This window comes from Pan troglodytes, chromosome 2 (assembly GCF_028858775.2).
Source record: "Pan troglodytes isolate AG18354 chromosome 2, NHGRI_mPanTro3-v2.0_pri, whole genome shotgun sequence".
Classification (NCBI taxonomy): Eukaryota; Metazoa; Chordata; class Mammalia; order Primates; family Hominidae; genus Pan; species Pan troglodytes.
Window position 1 is genome coordinate 200,223,557 of NC_086015.1, and position 25,136 is coordinate 200,248,692.

Here is a 25,136-nt window from a genome sequence, read left to right on the forward strand (position 1 = left end):
CCCAAAGTGCTGGGATTACAGGTGTGAACCACCACACCCAGCTGGAAATTTCATTTTTTTTTTTTTTTTTGAGACAGTCTCCCTTTGTTGCCCAGGCTGGAGTGCAGTGGCACGATCTCAGCTCACTGCAACCTCTGCCTCCTAGGTTTAAGCGATTCTATTCTTGTGTCTCAGACACCTGACTACCTGGCACTGCAGGTATATAGCACCATGCCCAACTAATTTTTCTATTTTTAGTAGAGACTGGTTTCACCATGTTGGCCAGGCTGATATTGAACCTCTGAGCTCACGTGATCTGTCTGCCTTGGCCTCCCAAAGTGCTGGGATTACAGATGTGAGCCACCGCACCTGGCCAAATGGTAGGTTTTTTAAAAGCTCACATTAAAATATTTCTTTCCATGTCACCACATGGGCTTGACAGCAATAATTTAAAATTGGTGTATAATATTCTATTAGATTGATACATTATTTACCTTGCTATTTATTAGATATTTTTATTTGCTTTAAACTGTTTTTCACAAGTATCAACAATTATGAATGTCTTCATTTATATATACCTTTTAACTTTTTGTCCTATTTCCTTAAATTTCATACCCAGAAACACGCCACATTAAAAAAAGAGTTATTCTGTTTACATTAGTATTGGTATTACCCTCTGCAATCTCTAGTTTGTAAACTAAAGAAAAATTAGTTATTGCAATGGGGTGAAGGGAGGGGAGTGTAAGTGGGAGTACAGAAGAAACAGAATTGGTAAATGTTCAGTTGACAATTATGAAAGCTGGATAAACAAATACCTGCAGGGTTTATTTTTACTACTTTTCTACTATTGAATATATCTGATATTTATATAATAAAAAGTTTAAGTTACCAAAATCTCTTCACTGTCTTTTTTTTTTTGAGATTTCTCCCACTCACCTCAAACCCTCTAAGACTGCCAAAAGCTACGCCACAATCAAATTCTGCAGGTTCTTTCAAATATCATTTCACTTAGCTCTTCTACAATAAAGCCTCACTACTCAAAGTATGGTCCTTAGAACAGCGTCATCATAATTGTTTGGAATGTTATTAGAAAAATAAAATGTTTTTCTTCTGATAATTGAAAATGTTCCTCTTCAAAGCATTTTACCAAAGAAGACAGTCAAATAACCAACAAACATATAGAAAAGTGTTCAAGTTAATTACTTGTCAGGGAAATGCAAATTATAACCACAAAGGGTGTCTCTGCCATCCACCAGAATGGCTAAAATGAAAACACAAAACAGACATGTCAAGCATCGATAACGATATGCAGCAATGGGAGTTCACGTGCTAGGAATGGGCAAACTGGTAACTAGAAAAGTAATTGGCAATAGCTACTAAGGCTGGACAAATGTGTATCTATATGACCCAGCAATTCCTTTCCTAGATATTTCCCCAACAGAAAGGCATATAGATGCTTACCACAAGACATGTATGAGAATGTTCAAAGCAACACTATTTAAAATAGCTCCAAACATATAAGACTGAGACAATATATGCAGTTTCATATTTTACTTTTTTCATAGATAGTGAGCATTTCCCCATGTCATTATCTTTAAATATGATTTTCGATGGTTATGTAATATTACATAGTATGGATAAATCATATTTCATTAGGCACTTCCCAACTGTAAGACATTTTACCACGGATTTTTTTATTTTTGCTGTTATTACTCAATAATATTATAATAAGCATTCTGATATATAAGGCTTTATCTCCATCTCTAATTACATCCTTAGGATAAATTCTTTGAAGAGGATTTAGTGGGTCAAAAGATGTGCTTTTTCAGGAAGGCTGTGCCAATTTACACTCCCATACATTTACTTGTAATACATTATTTACTTGTAATACATTAAAAGCAGGCATTTAGCAGCACTCTCTCCGTCATGGGTTTTCTTTTTAAACAAAAGTCTGCCAAAGTGACAGGTAAAACATTTTGCTTATCACTACTAGGGAAATTAAACATTTTTTATATGCTTATTTCATTTGCTTATCTTTTGAGCACTCTTGCCCAGTTTTCTAATGGAGAGTTAGCTTATTTCTTATTACCTGTTAAAAACTTATAAAGATATTATCCTTGTGACATACATGGTACAAATAAATTCTTCAAGTTTTTATTTTTGTTTATGATAGTTTTTTTTTTTTTTTTAAAGACAGAGTCTTGCTCTGTCACCCAGGCTGGAGAGCAGTGGTGTGATCTCGGCTTACTGCAACCTTCACCTCCCGGGTTCAAGTGATTCTCCTGCCTCAGCCTCCCTCCCGAGTAGCTTGGATTACAGGTGTGCACCACCATGCCTTGCTAATTTTTGTACTTTTAGTAGAGACGGGGTTTTGCCATGTTGGCCAGGCTGGTCTCGAATTCCTGACCTGAGGTGATCTGCTGGCCTCAGCCTCCCAAAGTGCTGGGATTACAGGCGTGAGTCACTGCGCCCAGCCTGTTTATGATGTTTGATGAACAGATCTATCTCAAATCTCTCTAACCAAGTTTTATCATTGTACTCAAACGCTTCTTCCTGATACAGTACATCATGTTTCTCTTCTGCTCTCCTCTAATACTACATCATCAATCTGAAGCAATGAAACTACTCTTACATCTTATTCGTAATGCAAATGAAAATAAGTCTGTTTTTGGCATTTAGAAGCTCTGCACAACTATGCGTACGTCTTTAAAGTGAGAAGAAAGAAAAGACATATGTAACAGGAAACCTACGTGCCTGAGGAAATTTTTGAGGTGTTGTACAACATGGAAAGTTGTAAAAATGGAAAGCCTACATGTAATAAGAACAAACCTTGTCTCAAATCTTATGTCCATATTTTACTTCTGAGCACCTTATGTATCTTTTATTGCGTTATGTTTCCTTTCAGTCTCTGTTAAAGGAATCTTACCTAGTTTTAGTCCCTTGAGCTTTTTCAAAATTACCTCCCTTAAAGCATGAAAGCGGCACAGGTTTTTATTTCTAGCTTTTCACAAATGATGATTTAGCTGCATTCTCCCAAACTTCCATTGTACTCTCATTAGTTCTGTTTAGCAAAATTAGGTTTGATAAGACGATTTCTCTCACTGTTTTCTCTACTGTCAACAGGGAAATCAATAATTTACTTGACTCTCTTCTTCTCAGAATAAAGAACAAATGAATTCAGGTCTACACAAAGCGTTCTATGGTATCACTTCTGTTTCTCTGTCTGCTCTTCAATTAAATACCCCATTTTTCATAGGTTGTGTGAATTTACAGCAGATATACACTTTTTTTTCTTGATATTCAGTGTTATTCCATTTCTCTTCAATAGGTTCGGTTCTCTGGAATAACTTAACCTTCTTTTTTGGGTTCTTTTTGAGTTTTGTTCCAATAAGGCCTGATGACTACCTACATTAAGTTGCACTTATTTTCTTATATTAAAGTCTCTCAAGATTTTGCTTAGTTTATTCCCTACATTCTTAACTTTAGAATGTAAGTAACTGAGGCCACAAGTAACGTCCTTGAACACATCCTTCTTCCCAGTATTTACTACTACATAATCATGGGCACCTTGTCAACTGCCTTATATCATCTATTTTATGTGATAACCTCCATCATATCCAGTTTTAGAATTTTACTGATATTTTTCTGTCTTCTCCAACATTTTCTGAATAAAATCTTGATCTGATGATCAAGTTACCAGGTGAATAAATTCTTTTAATTCCTGTGAGATGAAGCACAGAAATCTATTATTGAAGAGATCTTAGGTCACTCTCCAGAAAATAAAATCTTTTTCTGAATAACGTCGTCTGATAATCAGTTACCATTTTTCATATTATTTCTCTTCCAAAGTCTCAATCTTCAATCAGAACTAGAGATAGAGGGTCAAGGTATAATGATCATCTATTATAACATCAATATGGGAACCAAATTCTTCATTTAGTTTCTTTTTCTATGAGTTTCCTGTGTCTCTGTTCAGTTAACATATAAGAAAAATCTGTGGGTCCATTTGTTGATCCATACCACCTCTAAAGTATGTTATCAATCTCAAATTCTATAGCATACATAAACTGTGGTAGTATGGTCCAATTTTAGAGGTTTTCATTGATAATTTTCCCCAAATGTAAGGGTGTCACTAGTGATAGGAAATCTGTGGCCCTTACTAAATCCTATAAAGGCACATACAAAAATAACAAAGTGTGTCTAACAGAAAGAGTTGTACATAAACATACTGTCTTCAATCTAATACAAACTTAAATCACTATGGTTGAAATAAAAGTACCTGCAGTTTAGATTAAAATTTCAGCATAAAAGCATAAATCAGAAAAATGTCTTATGTAAAATTTAATGTTTATTAACGTAGGTCTTAGAAAGTTAAAAGATACTGGCTATAGGCTTAATGATCAATGAATTACAAAGAAGTTTTCAAAATGTTTAATAATCTAAATAGAAAGAACCATTTAGAAAATATTAGATTAAAAGATTACTTCTATCACTCACTGTCACCTAAAGTTACTCAGTAATGTTTGGTAAATTTTCAGTTAAGCAATTTGAAAACACGCAAATTAAAAATTTTATTTGCTAAAATGGCTTCTTGCTTCATTCATTCATGCCAACATTTATTGAATGTCTTCTACATACTAGACCCTGTGTGAAGCTTTACATGAAGATTAAGTAACTAGCTAGAAAATTAAACAAGAACAGCAGCAACAAAAACCAAAAAAAAAAAGGCAACATCTTAGCTAAAGGAAAAACAAAATAGTTCTTATACTCTTGTGGTAACTTATAACTTTCTCAAAAAAAAAAAAAAAAAAAAAAAAAAAAAAGAGATACACAACCTATCCCCTCAATAAACTGCTACTTGAGTAGTATTCTATTGTGCTTTATACTTTTATAGTAATGCTTTTCTAACACATAATCAAAATTATTTTAAATTATTTTAACAAAAAAAAGGGGAACATAAAACTCCAAGGAAGCATATTTCTACATTCTAATAATGAGGGTACATTTAAAAAAATCTTAAAAGTTTTTATATTTTAAAAGTTCCTAGCAAAAGTAACTGTCGTAAAAATTACAAAAAGGAAAATATAGTTACGAGCAAGAGAATTTTTCAAATGACATGTGAAAAATAAAAACAGAAAGTTGTGTATTACAGAAATAAAGTCCCAAGCATGTGATAAACACGAAAATTCTAAAAGCAATCTAAATCATACACCTCCTTATGCCAGAAAGGCACTACCATGAATCTCAAAATGTATCTGAATAAGGTAGGTCTGCAGATGGAGGTTAAAAAATAACTTGGGAGTATTTTGATCACTTACTCAGGCCTTTTGATCCCATGTCGTCAGGGATCTCCTGTAGAGGGTAGTCCCCAGAGAGCAAGCAATAAAAAGATAATCAAAGAAAATAGTTGTCAGTAATGCATAAAATTGGTGCTACAGTAAGAGACAGTTCCAAGACCATTACAGGTACATATATCTTACAGAGCATTTTTACAGATTTCTAGAACTTTGAAATGAGCTAGCTGCTAACTGTAATCTACCAAGAGAATGAAAGTTCTAGCATGAAGGCTGATTCAGGTACAGAAGCAAAATTTTAGACCATTTCTTGCTATTTTAAAAGTAAAATCCAGATTGTCTACATATAATGAAGAAATAGGGTAAAATGTAATGATTCCAGAGAATCCAGTTATCAGACTCGCCATGTTATACCTAGAAATCAACAGGTAGCTTCTCATGTATTCATGTTCTTCCTCTAAAATATTCTTTGAATGTATGAATGTTGTGTTTTTCATAAAAATCTTTCCTTCAAATAACTGCATTTATACATATTTATATGTTCAAGTTATAAACATATAACGGAAAAATAATGTTTGCTTTAAATTAAGAATTCCTAAGGTGCCAGAAAAAGTTAAGATCGGCATACAAATTAATTTATAACTGTTAAGTTGCCCTTGAAGACAATTAGCAACCTGCTGCAGCTCTTGAAACTGTCTCCATGGTAACAACCAACTGCAGGGCAGTAGGTCCCTCTCCATTTTATGTTCAGTTGACCACTGGATCCACATACTTACGGTCAGCATCACTTGTTTCCTGCTCACTCTGGTCCTTGTTCTTGTAGAAGGGGAATTTTCGGGAAAAGAGGTTCTTTTTACGCTTGTCATTGAATGACTGCTGAAGAAGAGAAGGAGGGGCAAAACAAAGGGATGTCTACTGTCTGTGTGTACAAAGGCCCAGCCTAGCAGCTCTGTGGAAGCTGACTCCTATGACCACAGTGTGCAGTTTGTATATGATTTTTACTTTAATCTCATATAAAGTGAATTTCTACTTTTGTATAAATTCTAACATTTTGCAACTGAAAATACTTAAGAATTTCAGACAGCATAGTTCATTTATACCTAAAAATAAAAATGCTACTTGACAAAAAAAGGCAAATCAGTTACTACTACAGTACAAACCAAGCTAACATTTGTTTATACTAATCCATGTTTTTCCAGAAAAATTTTCAAGTATTAAGTGCTCTACAGCAAAAGTTATTTAATGTTACTTTGCTGCTCAATTACATTTTATTCATTATCTTCATTTTATTTTGGCCTGACCACAGTTATTCCTTTATCTCTTTTTTTGTGGCTACGATGAGCTAACAGAAAAGTCATTATTGAAAAAGTAAACCAAAATGATTATGAGAAAGTTGCTAATGCTGAATATTTAAAAAACAAATATATATATATTTATATATACACATATACATATTCTTGGAAGAAGATAAAAGGTAACTAAATGCTTATGAGCCAGAAAATGGGAAGAAAACTAAAAGGTCCATCAAGCACACAGAGTCCAGCAAGAGACTTATCAATGCCATCTCTTAGCCAAGCAAGAAGAGTCAGAAGTCTCCTGACCAACGTGAATGCTTCAGTACTGAAGTCTCCTGACCAACGTGAATGCTATCAGTACTGACTTATTCTTAAGTTCTACTCTACTTATTAAAAAAAAGTACACATAAATAATGTAGAACCACATCCAATCATTGGCACCACGTCCTTCATAGGGAATAAAAAGTTTGGTGTCCACCAAAGCCACAAGGCAATTAAGATTCTAACAGTTTATACATAATTGTAACGTGGAGTTGAGCAGTTGATTTGATGTCTCTTATTGCACATGTTGGAAACAAGTTTTTCCTTGAATGTCTCATTTGTGCATTCATAGATTTAAGAGCATGTAGCACAAGAACGATGAGGCTATTAAACAGAAATAGCTTCTTTTGTCATTTCTCTGTCATAGGCATTCATGTTTTGAAGGAAACGGGCTTACCTACCAGTGACACTAAGAATTATTATTTTTTGGAGGGAGAAGGGAAAAATATAAAGAATAGATTTTTTTTGTTCTGATTTTTATGAGTTTATACACATCTTAAGATGCTGTATTATTCATTATTTTGAAGTATATTGACAAGAACAGTGTGTTTTTGGCATGCCCTTATTTTAAGCATGTGATGCCAGGTAATTAAGGTGAAGCAGCCAGGTGTGGTGGCTCACATCTGTAACCCCAGCCCTTTGGTAGGCTGAGGCAGGAGGATCGCTTGAGGCCAGGAGTTCAAAATCAGCCTAGGCAACATGGCGAAACCCCATCTCAAAAAAAAAAAAAAAATTAGCTGGGAGCAGTGGTGTGCGACTGTAGTCTCAGCTACTTGGGAGGCTGAGGCAGGAGAATCACTTGAACCCAGGAGTTTGAGGCTGCAATGATTAGCTATGATCATACCATTGCATTCCAACCTGGGTGATAGAGTGAGACCTTTTCTTTAAATTAAAAAAAAAAAAAGTGAAGTAGATTAAAGTGACTTTTAGCTCAAATTCTATGACTTGAGGAGACTTATTTTGATAAAGATCTTTATAAAAACAAGGTTAAACTTTCATTTTTACCTTTTCATATAATTAATTCAGGATTAATAAGTTCACAGTTCATTAGCCAAGCAGACTGTCTTGATTTCAATCTTAAAGTTTGAAGGCTCTGAGGAACTAGATAAAAGAGAACTCTAAGTAGAAGTTAAAAATTCAATGGACAGAAAAAGTATTATGGAGAAATCTGGGCTTATAACTATTTTATAAACTGTCAAGTAGCATTATTTGAATAAAAATCTTTGTTCAAATCCAAATTTTAGAAAGGAGATAGACGAGAAAGTGTTTTAGCGAAAAAAATTATGGTAATCTAATTTAGGGAAAAACTAAATCTTTTCGTTCATAAGAATCAATGGTTTTGAATTTAGCAATAATTTTTATATCTGATACAACTGATGTGTCTTTTATAAAAGTTTATTCATCCCTCTTACTGCATCTATAGTGGTCAGAGTCAGTTTCACAGCAAACAACCAAAAGAAACATGAAGTTTAAAATGTCTGATTCTTATTATCTTTGCAGTTAGCCAAAATGAGATATCATAAAGATATCATAATATAGGACAGAGAGAAATGCTTGTTAGTTAAGAAAAGTATTAGTTGTATCACATTTAATATCCTCCAGGTGAAGAACTTATTAAAAGTGAAAAAAATAGCACAAGCAACCAAGACAAAAATGTGTAGGGAAAACACAAAACTGAAGACTTGCTACCTCCAGTTTCTCTGTATTTTCAATCAGAAGTACTACATTTAATACTTACTGTCATTAATGCTATATCGCAAGAGAGACAGTGTAAGAATTGATAAAATATCATAAATTCATGATACATATATTAAATATGTAAATACATAATTTCCACATGTATTTCAAAATAGCCAAATGAATGTTAGACATGTTAATGAGAAAATAAAATGTTGTAAGTCTGTAGTAAAAATAAAGTCCATAATCACTATGTAAGGAAAGGAGAAGTACGAAATGGTACTATAGAAAGAAATGCAGTTCTGATCAATGGCAAGCGTATTTTCACCCCACTCAGTATCATGCATAGTTTTGGTGCTGTGTTAGAACACAGTGACTCTGTATAAAGTTGGTTACAGTCAACAAACAAGACTAAGATTTAAACACGTCGTTAATTCAGTTAACTTCTTACAGTATGAAAGGAAAGTTACAACATGCAACCTCTTTTTCAATTTATTGATGGTATATTGTACTAAATCATTTTTAAAGATATACATAAAACAAGCATTAAAAAATTCACATTTTTCAAATCCTGAGCATTTACCTGGGATTTTTCCTCTAATACAAATTTCTATTTTAATATTGCTTCAGATCACACTATATAATTTGGTATTTTTCTGAAAGCTACAAGTAAATTTTAAAGGAATTTATCATTTCTAAAAAACGGAATGTAACACATAATTTTCTCAGATTTAACTTCTTGAACCAAAGATATTTCTCATCTTTTAAATTTTAAAGCTTTAAGTCTGAGTGCTTAGTGATACCAGAGATGTACAGAGTAAATTTATTTGCTGAGTTAACATTCCACATTCATTTCAAATATTATCAAAAGACTTATAAAAATTTTGTTTAGTATTAAAAAAAACCCCAAACATAAAACATTGCTATAAATGGTATTTAACATAACATGTATTCAGTTTGTTCTCCAGGCTTACTGCTGGAATATTCCACTGCAGTGAGTTCAGGATTATTAAGAATGACATCCACCAATACGGGATGAAGCCTGTACCATCTTTCTCATCTATTGACAGCCCAAGTATTTAGATGCAAGCAGAAGGACTTAAAGTGAAGGAAAAATAAATACACTTCTAAAATATATGATGAAAGAATTGATATATTTCCTTTTTTTTTTTTTTTTTTTTGAGACAGGGTCTCACTCTGTCACCCAGGCTGGAGAGCAGTGACATGATCATGGCTCACTACTGCCTGGACCTCCTGGGCTTAAGCAATCCTTTCACTTTAGCCACTGGAGCAGCTGGGACTACAGGTGCAAGCCATCACGCCTGGCTAATATTTTACTTTTTTTTTTTTTAGAGATTGGGTCTCGCTATGTTGCCCAGGCTGGTACTGAATTCCTGGACTCAAGTGATCCTCCCCAGGATTTTGGAGTGATCCTGGACTCCAAAAGTGCTGGGTTACAGGAGTAAGCCACCTTGCCTAGCCTCGATATATTTCTTTCTTTCTTTTTTTTTTTTTTTGAGACAGGATCTCCCTCTGTTGCCCCGGCTGGAGTGCAGAGGCGCAATCATGGCTCACTGCAGCTTTGACCTCTGGGGCTCAAGCAATTATCTTGCCTCAGTCTCCCAAGTAGCTGAGACTATAGGCGTGTGCCACCAAGCCTGGCTAATGGATTTATTTCTTGATCATCTACAAACTTCTCCTCATGACTAGCACTTTATTTCCGCCAAATAAAATTTCATATTGATTCCAACATTTAAAACATGGATTCTCTTAAGAAATTATAGCAGGAATAATGTGGGGAAAGAACAAAAAAATTTCCAAAAATTCACTTGCAACAACTTGTAAACTTAAGATTATGACTTAGCATTTCAGAAATGCCTATTTTCTTAGCAGGGTCATTATTAAATTATCTGCCATGATTAGTAACACAAATTTTTTCTTTTTTGAGACGGAGTCTCGCTCTGTTGCCCAGTCTGGAGCACAGAGGTGCGATCTGGGCTCAATGCAACCTCCGCCTACCGGGTTCAAGTGACTCTTGTGCCTCAGCCTCCCGAGTAGCTGGGATTACAAATGCCCGCCACCACGCCTGGCTAATTTTTATATTTTTGGTAGAGACGGGGTTTCGCCATGTTGGCCAGGCCGGTCTCTTAACTCCTAACCTCAGGTGATCTGCCTGACTTGGCCTCCCAAAGTGCTGGGATTACAGGTGTGAGCCACCATGCCTGGCCTAGTAACACAAATTTCTAATTGGAAATCGAATGAAGGTCAAATACATTTCATTTATAAAAATAAGCTTGACCAAAAGTATGTTGCTTATAATATATCAAATGATAGTTTTGATAATTTGGAAGGGTCTGTGAAATGGGTGCTTGAATTTAACAAATGCTTAAGTATCTACCATTGTAAAGCACCATGGCAAGAACTGATCATGAATAATTCTGAGAGCAAAATCCTTTTCATTTTAACAATGTAGCTCAAACAGGAATTACAAAAATGTAGAGATTTCAAATACTCACCCCTTTATCTCTCGTTTTAGAATTGAATTTCACTGTTTTTAATCGGGCTCGTTCTTTCTTCTCAACTCTGTCAAAGTATAGAATGTTATTTTTTAAGTAAACCAAACATATCTGGGGTCTTACTAGAAATAACCAGAATTGTTATCTTTATAATGGGCATTTTTATACTCTAAAACCTTTAAGAGTCATCTAGGTTTGCATCCCCAAATTAGAATTGCTGAAAAATGAAATAAAGGGCTCATTTTATTATGAAACAAAACCTGATGCTATGAAGTTATCAATACACAGTATATATGTGTATATTTTTATATGTATATTTAGTTACAAAATTATATGAAAGTATGAGGCATCATTTCTGAGTTTAACAGTTTTCCAAGTTTTGTTTGTTTTTAAGTATTAGCTTAGCATGAAGCACATATGCTAAAAATTAAGCTAGAGAAAGCAAATGTGGCAAAATGTTAAAAACTGGTGAAAGTGGGAGAAGATAGATATGTGGATGCTCACTGTATATTGCCGTTTTTGTACTTACTTTTCTATAGCTCTGAAACTTTTAACAAAAAGGTGGAATATTTAAAAATTAAGCCTAATTCTAATGATATGTGTGTGTGTGTGTAAATATATAAATAAGCAGTTACAGTTATTAAAGTAAGAGTTTTACAGTATTTTTGGAAGGATACATAAGAACTGTTCATCTTTACCCCTATGGAGGTGAAACGGGCGTTGTGAGAGGCAGCCTGTAAAACCTTCACACCTTCTAAATTCTGAACTTTACCTACTCAAAATAAGCAAGCAAATAAAACTACAATGAAACAAGTTTTTATGTAGATTGTAACACTAATGTAAATCTTGCAAAATGTCATGTAAATTAAGCTTTCATAAATTCTCCAATTTCGACATAGCAATTATGTTAGCATATAACAGAAAAGCCTACCAAAACAAGCCTATGAATAAATGCATTTCATTTTTTCCTTATTATCTATTTAGTTTTACTATGGGTACAGCACGACCTTAGCATTCATGAATTTAAATTTTAAATTTAAGTCTTGGCGCAGTGGCTCACGCCTGTAACCCCAGCACTTTGGGAGGCCGAGGCGGGTGGATCACAAGGTCAGGAGTTCAAGACCAGTCTGGCCAACATGGTGAAACCCTGTCTCTACTAAAAATATAAAAATTAGCTGGGCGCAGTGGCGGGTGCCTGTAATCCCAGCTACTTGGGAGGCTGAGGCAGGAGAATCGCTTGAATCCAGGAAGTGGAGGTTGCAGTGAACCAAGATCATGCCACTGCACTCTATCCTGGGTGAAAGAGCAAGACTCCGTCCCCCACCCCAAACAAAAAAAAAATTAAAACTCATGATTTTTACGATTCAAGAACAATTCTGAGGCTCCATGACCTGAATAATTTATAATCTTGCCTAGGTACTTATCAACAGCACCACAAAACTAGCATTTAGTGGGTGAGCATTTACAACTCAACTTTGTTTTCTAATCATTATTTTGTTCAGTACATAATTCAGCAACTTAAATTGTCTATATTTGTAAATATTATTCCTGAAAGCCAAGAATTGTAGGAATTACAATTCCTATGTTATTTTAGAAGAGGTCTAAGAAAGAGATAGTTCTATTTAAGAAAAGGTAAGTTTTGAATACATTCAAGAACGAAATGGCATAATTAGTTGTGGTTTCTTACTGTATTTTAAGGGAGTAAGATTATATTCTGCAATGCTACTCATGAATTTGGAAATTGGCAGAGGTCTCAAGATATCTTTCTTACATTATTGCTTGCTTTAAAACACAATCTTATAGAATTTTTGTACAAAATGAAAAAAAAATCTCTCCAGTGAAGTCAACAGTGTTTATTATTGGGTGTAGGCACAGAAAGCCTTTGTAAGGTATGAGACTCCAAGAACCAAGACAATTTTTAGGAGCTCTGACCTTGATATTTAAGATGTAAGGTTTCTACTGACTCAACAAGGCATAGAGGAAGCATTTCCGAATTTAAAGCAGACTATGTTCTATTTCTGGAAAAAAGTTATGCTGATTGCTGCATTGCTAAAAGAGGATTTGTCATCAACTGAAAGATCTAGCCAAATAGTTGGATCATGCTAAATATATGAATACAGCCAACAGCAGTTATAAGCCCGAAAATCATAATTATAAATCTTGATTATAATTTAATAATATTACTTTTCAACTTCTACAAACAGGTAAATAAATAAAGGTCTAGAAATAGTTATGAAATAGGTATAAATTCAACTAATAAGAAAAAGATAAGTTTATTACAGCATAATCGACTTAAAATGAACTAACTAGTTATAATAAACATTTCTTTATTATCTCATTAACTATTTTTGCTGGCTATCTTACTACTACTACTTTAAAAAGCTCTTAAAGAAGAACTTCCAGACAATGATTTGGATGAAGCAGATCTCATAAATAAGCTATCTTGGGGGAATTCTGAAATGACATTTTAACACCTTCCCCACAAAAGCAGAGACATTCAACGGCACTTCACAGGCCTCAGAAGGGGTCCTCTAAGCTGGGACCATCCTTTGCAGAGAGGGCCTGTCCTTAACTACCTTTGCTATGTGCTAAGTATACACCCATGAATCACTAAAATGAATCATTAGGGCTGGCTGCAGTGGCTCACAGCTGTCATCCCAGAGCTGTGGGAGGCTGAGGTGAGAAAATCGCTTGAAGCCAAGAGTTTAAGACTTGCCTGGGCAACATAGCTAGAACCCATCTCCACAAAACAAAAACAAAAACAAAAACAAAAAACTTAGCCGGGTGCAGTGACACGCGCCTGGAGTCCCAGCTACTAGCTGAGGTGGGGGGATAGCTTGAGCCCAGGAGTCTGAGGTTCAGTGGGCTATGATCATGTCACTGCACTCCAGCGTGGGCGACAGAGCAAGACCTTGTCTCTTAAAAAAATCAATCTACCTACCTACCTATCTACCTATATATAATCATTAAGAGCAAAGAGAAAAGACCAGTGAACTGCACCAATACATGTAATTTAAGCAAGGAAAAAGAGAAGTGAAGCGTATTACCAGATATTTCCAAAAATTTTGGCATGAAGGAAGAAATTCATGCCACCAAAAATACAAAATTTAAGTCCTCTTATTTACCTACACCAACCACAGACACTTTCAGTTTTCTCTTCACTGGTATAGCTAAATGGCACACTGATTTAATATATACTTACTTTGTTTTCAGCAACTAGTAGCTTTAGATCAATTTCTGCTTGGAGGCATCACTTTTTGTTTTTTTTTTTGAGTCAGAGTCTTGCTCTGTCGCCGAGGCTGGAGTGCAGTGGTGCAATTTCGGCTCACTGCAACCTCCACCTCCTGGGTTCAAGCAATTCTCCTGCCTCAGCCTCCCAAGTAGCTGCGATTACAGGCGCCCGCCATCACACCCAGCTAATGTTTGTATTTTTAGTAGAGACGGGGTTTCACCATACTGGCCAGGCTGGTCTCAAACTCCTGACCTTGTGATCTGCCCACCTCGGCCTCCTAAAGTGCTGGGATTACAGGTGTGAGCCACTGCACCTGGCCCATATTTTCTAGTTATGTCATTGGTTACAATTCCATTTGAATAAAATCAAATGGCTGTGAAACACAATATAAAAACCTGAGCATAAAATCATTTTAGTAAAATAAATTTATTTTTTCAGTTCTGGTGATTATTTTTAATTTTTTTTGTGTGTATATTTTATATATATAGATAGATATAGATATAGATATTTAGACAGAGTTTTGCTCTGTCTCCCAGGCTGGAGTGCAGTGGTGCAATCTCAGGTCACTGCAATTTCGGCCTCCTGAGTTCAAGCAATTCTCCTGCCTAAGCCTCCTGAGCAGCTGGGACTACAGGCGTGTGCCTCCACGCCCAGGTAATTTTTGTATTTTTAGTAGAGACAGGCTTTCACCACGTTGGCCAGGCTCGTCTTGAACTCCTGACCTCAAGTGATCCACCCGCCTCAGCCTCCCAAAAGTGCTGGGATTACAGGAATGAGCCACCGCGCCCAGCCTAATTGTATATATTTAAGTTGTACAACTTAATGATTTTATATATATATATTATATATATACATACTGTGAAATAATTACTACAGTCAACCTAATTAACATATCCATTACCTCACCTGGTTACCTTTCTTTGGGTGGTAAGAACACTTAGGACCGACCCTCTTAACAAATTTCAAGTACAGTACTATTACCTATAGTTGCCAGGCTTACATGTTAGAGGTCCAGAACTCACTCATCTTGTATCATGGAAACTTTGTATCTCATTTCCCCATCCTCCTAACCCCTGGTAACCACCATTCTTCTCTGTATGACTTCAACTACTTTAGATTTCACATAAAAATGTGATCATACGATTTTTGTCTTTCTGTGTCTGGCTTTTTTCAATTAGAATAATGCACTCCAGGTCCATCCATGTTGTCACAAATTAAAAAAAATTTAAAAGAACATCAATTATTTATGTTGCCTCACATTCAAGTGGTAAGAAACAGGCATACCTGCGTTTACTGGGAATCACTCCGACCTCATCGCTCTCACCATCTGGTGTAACCTGCCTGGCTTGCCACCATTCATCATCAGAAGCATTAATAACATGGAGGATATCTCCAAATTTGAAGTTCAGTCCCTGACTGGGAAGCCCACTGTCTTTAGTCTTGTCATAATCAAAAAGGGCTCTAGAGTCAGAAGAAAAAAAGTCCATAATCACTTGTTATAATATTAATCAACATATCATAGGGTTCTGAAAGTATATGTAATTTGGGTAATTAAATATATCGTAGTAGGCCAAATAATGCCCAGTTCAATTCTGCACTGCATACAAGATAAGACAAAAAAGAAATAGCAAAATCAACTTGTTATGAAAATACTGTATTGTATTATTTGTTTCTTTCAATATCACAAGACAAATTTTAAAAACGCTCTTGGATTGTAATCCAATGGTAAGTTATATTGAATTCTAAAATAGACAAATCCAGAGAGTTTGAAATTAATAAACAAAAAGTATTAAGATACATTCTTCTCTTTACTTTGATTAGATACATGTAGGAAAACAAATTCCCTGATAAATTTGATTTATTAGTTGTGGACTGTAAGACTAGATCAACATAGTGACTATTCTGTCCATTAATTATTCCTTCCACTTGTTCACAATACTAGAGTTGATAGAGTTTTCAGAGTCAGTAACAATGATGGACACTAATTACAGATGACTTTAACAGCTGCCAAATATTTTGGAAAAAGTAATAATTTAATACAGTAATTGCAAAGTGTTAAGAATATTTTAAAATTTGATAAAAAGAAAATATTGTGTGCTACCACTTGATTAATTAATGTACAACATTAAAATAAATCAAATTCTTAAGTCCAAATAAGCTCTCTCAAGAGTGTAAGAAAGGATCACAGCAATTACATTTATAATATAATTTATTCATTCTTTTGTTCTAATTTGGCAACTGGAAATTAGGATGAAAATCGTAATCTTTTTCACACTACCCAACATTTAAGAACCTAGCTCTTCAAGTAAAACTCAAGAGGGGTGGAATTACTTGACGGCTAAATAAATAAACTAGTAGTTAATGGCTTTTCAAATGAGTTCTTTCAAGTCTTTTCGTGGGGCTAAAGGCGCTAGGGAAGCAGGGGGGATCGTTAAGTAGGAAGGCTCACTTAAACATACATTCAAACATAGAGAAGATGAGGGCACAAATAAGCATAATATAAAATAGAAAATAAAGTACCTTAAGAGGTAGTACAAATGTCAAGACATTCAGAAAAGGAAAATACTAACTTCTTACATTATTATAAAAATTCATCTTTTGAATCACAAAATGTAACAGTATTATTGAACAACAAAGGAAATCACCCACAATCTCTACTTACGTTAGCATTTTAACATTCTCTTTTAATATATTTGATTCATAAAAAAAGAAACCCATGGAATACATGTGAGTTATTAATTGTAAGATTGCAATGAACATCTGTTCACCTACTACCCAACCCAAGACTACACACAAAACCTTCATCAGTAATTCACATTCACCTGCATATATTCCCTCTGATCCTGATTCCCTTGGATCAAGAGTTAACCACTATTAGAATGTAACTATCATTCTTAATGTTTATTTCTTTGACTCATTCTTTTTTGGTTGGTTTGGTTTTATCATATAATATGTGAGTGACTAAAAGATATAATGTATGTTTTTGCTTGTTTCAGAGCTTTATAAAGAGGTATTCTGTAGGTAGTTTTTTGTAGCCTTTTTTTTTTTTTTTTGGCTTTTGAAATTAGAAATACATTGACTAAAAAAACCCCACAAGACTCAGGTGTGGTGGTGGTGGTGTGTGCCTGTAGTCCCAGCTACTTGGGACGTTAAGGTGTGAGGATCCCTTGAGTCCAGGAGTCCAAGACAAGCTTAGCCAACAGGGCAAGACCCCATCTCAAAAAGAACCACGAGGCTTCTGATTAACTATAGCACACTGTGTCTATTTCTTCTCCACCCTGACTCATTAAAATGACAATAAAATAAGAAAAATACAAAAGAGAGAAGACAACAGGGGAAGAGAGATTTTAACACATTTCTGGATGATGCTAACTAAATTTAGCAGAATGAAAGAAGCTATAAATGGAGTGGCAGCAGAGAGGGTTATAGAAACAAGTTTTATTCCGTAAGAATCCTGGAGATGGTCATAAATTAGAAGTGTACAGTAGTACCAAGGTAGGCAGGGATAAGTTACTGTACTAAAAACAGAAGGTAGAAACCCTGTATGTAGCACTTAGACCACCCCCACCAAAGTTCCTTTTCCCAGTCCCCAAACCCACAGAAGACCAGTGGTTCAGTCTCCAGAGAAATTGAATTTGAGGAGCTGTATACTCTGAAACTTGGTGGAGAAGGGGAAGGTGGTTGGACTGAAATGGATGAAAATAAAATTCTAGCAACTTGGTTTATACTATTGGCAGGAGACAGGGATTCTTCTCTAAGGATATTTAATTATAGCAAAGAACAGAATGACGTGGGACAGGAGAGAAAATTTAAGAGCCAATTTATCCCCCCTTTACCCCACTGTCTTCTAGTTAAATCCATTATCTTCATTTCTCTATTCATAAGAGTGGAAAACAATGAAAGGAACACTGGATATTTAAAGAATGCCTTATATAAAACACTAAAGAAAAAACCCCCAAGAAAATAGGATAGCTAGAAAAAAGGAATACAGAGAAAGCAAAGAATACAAAAAAGCAGAAGAAAATCTCAGAGACACACCAGATCATGTCCACAAAAGAAATGGAAGATGAGGGAGCTCCTGCAAAATAAAACAGGATATCATTCCCTCCCCCACATTCCAAATTCTCTACTGGGGAGAAGGCAAAACAAAGTCATTTCAGACACGCTAAGCCTCAAAGGGTGCCTCCCACACACCTTTTCGCAGGAATTTACTGGAGGGTGTGCTCCAGGAAGATTAACTGAGAAAGAAGAAAATGTGGCATCTAGGAAACATGTGACACAGTAGACAGCCAAAGGAAATAGAATAAGGGCAAAGGGAAGTCCCAGCTGAGAGCTACACAGCACGTTTACAGAGGAACTAGTCTAGACTGGAGCATAAAGATAGAAAAAACCTGAACTACCAGACCGTATGTGTGACCATATGTTTTCATCATGTGAAAAGCTCTACAGTGGTTACTAGAAGATACAGAAAGATATTTAGTAGTAAGAATATGAAAAATCAAATAAAATGCAAGACAATTATTAAGTCCAGGAAAAATGAAGGGCTGCAGAAGAAAGGAGGCAGCTCATAGGGTACCACTCGACTGAGTCATGACAGCTATTGCATAGTCACATGACTGTAAATGCTATTAGTTTTATTAACAGAGATAGGCTATGTTTGGGTGATGGTGATGAGACTGAATGAGTGGTGTGGTACTACACAGAAACGTTCTCATCTACCATGGTTGTAAGACTAATGCGCAAAACTGGTAAAGTAGAAGATAGCAGTATATGCATGTTATTTAGAAATACAGAGGCGAAGGCTTCATATTTAGAAATAAGGAGGTGAAGGAAGTTTGCTAGGAAAATGGAGGATGCTTGTTTCTGGAGAATGAAACTAGGGGCTGGTGCCGGTGACAGTTGTTTTTCATTATAAGTCTTTAGATAATATATGGTTTTAAAAAATAGAAGCTGGGCACAGTGGCTCATGCCTGTAATGCCAGCACTTGGGAGGCCAAGGTGGGTAAGGCCCATGAAGTCAGGAGATCGAGACCAGCCTGGCAAACATGGTGAAACCCCATCTCTACTAAAAACACAAAAATTAGCCGGGCATGGTGGCATGTGCCTACAGTCCCAGCTACTTGGGGGGCTGAGGCGGAAGGATCCCTTGAACCCGGGAGGTTGAGGCTACAGTGAGCTGAGATCGCGACACTGCACTTCAGCCTGGGTGACAAAGTGAGACCCTGTCTTTAAAAAAAAAAAAACAGAAAGAAAATAGAGCATTACTTCTCTAAAAATAACAAGTGAAGATTCACTAAATGTACCGAAAATAAATATAACCTATTATGTTCTGATTTTTATGCCTTTGTAAATATTTAATCAAGTACAAATAAAAGGCAACACCTATTAATTATACTAAAATTAGGAAATGTAGATAAGCAAAAAAAAGAAAGTGTAAAAAAGAGAGTAGAAAAATCCATGTTCTTCCTTCTTCGATGTATTTGTATATATAAAATACTTTTAATGACTTTGGAACACAAGAGTTTAATGAGTACTGCTAGAATTGGCGAAGGGAAAAAAAAAATCTGATGCATTTAAGATTCCCACATCACTGGTAGGGTTATAAGTACCAAAGTACAGCAAAAGACAAAAGGAACAGAAAGAAGAAAGTGAGAAAGGTTTGCTTTCATGATGTATCAGAGTAAGATTATGTGAAGACAGTAAGTCATATCACATGTAAACAAGTACAGAGTACCTGTTTGTGTGTATAGATACACGTGTATAGGATACATGTTTATATATGTAACATATCTCTCTCATCAGAAGGATAAATGAAACGTATTAGGAACAGGTCCCCCAACAGAATCAGGAGGACTGAGATGAGAATTTATAAAGAATGGTTCAGATTACTTACAGTGCTAATGTTACAGTAACAGTATAATAAAGTTATCAGTTAAAGTTCTACTAAAAGTATACAGAATACAAATACATTCGGATTTCTGTTTTAAGTCTTATAAGCCAACGAAATGAAAAAAAAAGAAACACCCCAGTTTACATACTAATATCACCTATTTATTAGACCTATGTTGCCACTTAACCTTTATATATTATAGGAAAATAACATATTTGCCTTCTCCCAAGTGTTTAAAAAATGCATGTAGAAATTTTCCAAATATGCATTATTTACTGAGGCTATTCACATTTTAAATTATTATTTACATATGCCTCCTTTGCTACTATGGAAATTGCCAGGTAATTAAATGTTACTTGAATGGAAAATATATTAGAAAAGGACAGAGATTAAATCTAAGTGTTAGACATGATATCATCAAGCTTGTAGTCACTACTAACACATCAATCTGAAAACAATTTCTGGCCCACAGAAATTTCTTCCTTTATTATATCATCATTATTCAAGGATTACATAACTTTCATTAATAAAATTATTAATACAATAATATTCCAATTCGTGAAAGGCACACTGTCAGAGAGAATCAATAATAAAAAACAACACTGATTGGCAATATATTTTCTTACGGTAAAACTAAGTAAGTTATAGTGAAAAATACAAAATAATTTACATGCATAACTAATTAAGATTTGCCATAATTAGAAGTAAAAAAATTTACCTGACATAGAGGGACCGCTTCTGGCTAGTTCGAAGAGAACCTGACCCTGAACTAATACTACTATTCATCATCTGCTCCCGTAAATCATGTATTTTAGCTTCAAAACGACTGTATTCTGATGGAAGAAAAAGAGAAATAAATTGATATATTTTCAAAAAATAAGTTATTTGAAGATAACGTATTAAATATGTAAACTGTCCTATAATTGATTAAATGGGGTTAGAACCTTAAAATAGTAATATGCGAAAGATTTTGCCCAACACATAAATTTCAAAAAAAAATTATTAATAACCTAAATGTACCATAAATTAGAATTGGCTGAGTTAGAATTTTTCTACATGCTCTTTTAAAGTTTATACCACATTTAGTCAATTAAATGACAATTTCCATGCATCAGACAGCAGTAATCTTATATTACTGTTGAATTTAAGTGTAAATTTTAAAAATCAGGATTTATTCTAATTTTTATATTAAGGAAGAAACCTATAATAATAATTAATACACTAGATGCTTTGATTATTGACTTTTTCCCCTTGAGAGAATCAGTTCATTTTACATACTTCAATATGGAACTTGTGCAGGGTCAACATTAAAGGGAAAAATATGCCTTAAACAAGTGATAAACAAAATTTATTTTAACTGATTTTATAATTTATAAATTATCAAAATTCAAGACACAAAAGCAATCTGAAGTAATATTTGTGAATATTTTTATTTAAAATATTTTTTATACAAAAATATGATTTTGAAAATGGACAATTTAAAGCTACATATTAAAAACTACTAAATCTATTAATAACAAAAGTTTAAGCACCTTTTCAAAAATATTGCAGTTACATGGTTATAAACACATATCTTTTTTCCCCCTCTATTTATAACAAATTGCAGACAACTAGGTCATTTCAAATCTGAGTTTCTTATAAAGCCTGTCTTACAGCAAATAACTTCTCTGGGATTTTGTGTAGGTTAAGATGACAGAGTAAGAGTAAGCATGATTATTGTTGAGTTACTCTTTCTTTCACCATAATCATCAACTTTGTTTTACGGATAATAAGCTCAACTGAAGCAACAATTCATCAAAAAGCTTAGAAACATTTAAAATTCCACATTAATAATAAAATATTTTACTATCCTTTCAAAATTACAACAAAACACTTAAAATAAAAACATAAATAGCCTTAATAATAGACTGTATCCATCATAATTAAATAAATATCAATCCATGGCAAGTTGTCTTTGGTACGTGTAGAAACAGCTAAACTGTAGACTGATGAATGGAGATCATAAAAATATATCATGAGTTTATACTGGTTTTTCTAATGAAAAATTAGGACCACTGGGTTTTTACTTCATCTCTCCTATTTTAGCGTTGTATCTGCTTTCTTGGATATGAGTAATTCTGGTTCTCAAGATAGTGGAGATAGCAGAATAAAAGTAGCGGCATAATGACTCACTTGTTTTATCCAATGTTACAGCAGTGAATTAGAGCACCAACACTACTACCACGATATGATTCCCGTGAACAGTTAACTATTTCCTGTAGCTTTTAATCCTTAGGCTATAGCTAGAGATGTATGGTTGAATTATTGTTTTCTTTTTTTATTTTTAGAGACAGGGTCCTGCCCTGTTGCCCAGGCTGGACTACAGTGGCACAAGCATAGTTCACTGCAGGCTTGAGCTCCTGGGCTCAAGCAATCCTGCCTCAGCCTTCCGAGTAGGTGAGACCACAGTGTGCACCAACATGCTTGGCTAATTTTTAAAAAATTATTTTTGGTAGAGATGGCATCTTGCTGTGTTGTCCAGGCTGTTCTTGAACTCCTGGCCTCAAGCAATCCTCTCGCTTCGGCCTCTCTCAGCTCTGGGATCACAAGCGGGAACCACTGTACCTGGCCAGCTCTGGGATCACAAGCGGGAACCACTGTACCTGGCCAGCTCTGGGATCACAAGTGGGAGCCACTGTACCTGGCCAATTACCATTTTAAAATCACTTGGAATAGTTCCTTCCTATTACTGTTGCCAAGTGGATACACATTTAGATTCATTTGTACTTTATTTTCAACTTCAATTTGCCTTTAAAATTTTTCATTGATTTTATAAGTAGGTAAAATAACTCCACAGTCAAATCTATAAAACACAGGTATTTAAAAGTCCAGCTTCTATCCCTTTTCCTCATCCTATTCTGTCCTGATGTAAACATTTAAACAATATAAAGATACCCACAAACACGCAAATACATTTACATTTATTCCATATTTTTATATCTGTATATATGTGTGTATACATACACACAAACATCACAAGCATAATACATTTCTTTTCTTTTTTTTTTTTCAGACGGAGTTTCGCTCTGTCACCAGGCTGGAGTGCAGTGGCGCGATCTTGGCTCACTGCAACCTCCGCCTTCTGGCTTCAAGCGATTCTCCTGCTTCAGCCTCCCAAGGAGCTGGGACTATAGACATGCGCTAACATGCCCAGCTAATTTTTGCATTTTTAATAGAGACGGGGTTTCACCATGTTGGCCAGGATGGTCTCAATCTCTTGACCTCGTAATCCGCCTGCCTCGGCCTCCCAAAGTGCTGGGATTACCCACTGTGCCCAGCCAACATTTCTCTTCTTTCTTAAACAGTAGAATACACATTTCCCTGCTTTGCTTTTTTCACTTAATAGTAAGTATATCCAGAAGATCACTGCACAATATAGAAAGATGTCATCCACACTTTTTTTTCTTTTTTTTTTACAGCAATATGCAGTCCTTTATTTTTAACCTTTACTTCTTTGTGGTAGGTATGACTCTTATGTACTGCACAGGGTTAAATTCTGCTTCATTAGCAAGCCTGAAAATTGTCTGCTTTTATGAATTAACTTTTGATATAACTGAAATTGTTCTCAGTTCTGTTCTTACCATCCTGTCTTATTTATTCAAGCTTTTAACATAAATAAACCAGTGGCAGATTATATTTTCCAAAGATGCCTGCATCCCACATGCTCTTGTACACTGTGACCTTGCAATTTCCCTATCGACAGGTGGAATCTAATTCCCCTCTCCTGGAATCTGGGCTAGTGCTTTGGGTCATTTGTATGCCAAAAAATGTGAAAGTAATCCCGTATGACTTTCAAGGTCAGATTAGAAGAGGCCATGAAGCTTTTGCCTGGTTCTTCTGTAATGCTTGTTCAGTGGAAGCCAGATACCATGTAACAAGACTGTTCTAAAACCACCATACTGCAGAGGTCACACGATGGTGCTCTGAGCCCAAACTTCCAGCCAGTACCACCAACACGTAAGACAAGGCGAGCAAAGCCAAACTGGGCCCTCCAAAGCAGCTCATTTGCCACCTAAGTCCCACTAAGTGACCTCAGTTGATGCCAGAAGGAAAACAAGAACCATCTGGCCAGAATCCTGCCTGAATTCCTAACCTACAAAACCTATTAAAAGGCTGTTTTAACCTATTAAGCTTGGGGTAGTATCTCATGAAGCAACAGTAACTGGAGCACAGTCTCACTATATGGTTTGTTCTTTTAAGTGTGTGTGTAACAATTCAGACACGCTTGTCCTTTTGTTCTAATGGCAAACTTTTGTTTGGCTTTTGTCTTTTGGTCTCCTCCTACAAGCAATCTTCCCAGATTTGATTGGAAATACTATCCTTTTATATCAAGTTAAAAACTTTAAAGCAATTAGGAGGCTTATTCTGTTTTCGTATTATCCTCAAATTCTGTCCCCATTTTCTAATAATTGTACCTTATCAAAATTGTCAGAGCATATAGCTTTTTCATATTATATACTCTCTTCCTTATAATCTTCTTCATTAATGCTAACACCAGTCCTTACGTCAGTATCCCTCCTCCTATCATTTTGGATGTCTGCAGGTTGTTCTCTCTCCCCAGGAAGTGTTTATACGAACACTATCACTCTATTTGTTGATATATTTGATTCCAGTTTTTATATGTGAAAGTCTGTTTGATTCAGCTTCTTCCTTTATTGAGTATGTTCACTCCATTGTCTTCTATAAACTGAGAACAACGGAATTTTCTTTCTTTTTCTGCTGGGGGGAGGGAAGTGGAATTCCAGATATTTTTTTTCCTTTAAATCCTAATCATTTTATTATGGCATTTTGATGTGTAGTTTGAAATAACTTTTTTAATTTTAGAAAAGATTTCTTGTTTATGCATTTTCTAGCATTGTTTTGGATTTCTTCCTAGGAGACTCCTATTACATG

The 25,136-nt window shown here is 35.1% G+C and overlaps 1 protein-coding gene across 50 annotated transcripts in view; it reads right to left on the reverse strand.

The window, feature by feature from the left end:
- The window catches only part of DLG1 (discs large MAGUK scaffold protein 1), a 262,007-nt gene that overhangs the window by 27,459 nt on the left and 209,412 nt on the right, over nt 1-25,136 (reverse strand). For 24 of the 50 annotated variants that reach the window (XM_063806507.1, XM_063806518.1, XM_063806506.1 and 21 more), the window contains 4 exons: nt 20,923-21,037; nt 15,599-15,775; nt 11,083-11,149; nt 6,050-6,149 (listed from right to left, as the gene is read on the reverse strand). In XM_063806507.1, coding sequence (XP_063662577.1) covers nt 6,050-6,149; nt 11,083-11,149; nt 15,599-15,775; nt 20,923-21,037 — 459 coding nt within the window. Of the gene's footprint in view, nt 1-5,297; nt 5,332-6,049; nt 6,150-11,082; nt 11,150-15,598; nt 15,776-20,922; nt 21,038-25,136 lie in introns of all 50 variants that reach the window. The other 26 variants (XM_063806523.1, XM_063806522.1, XM_063806504.1 and 23 more) reach the window with 2 other exon arrangements.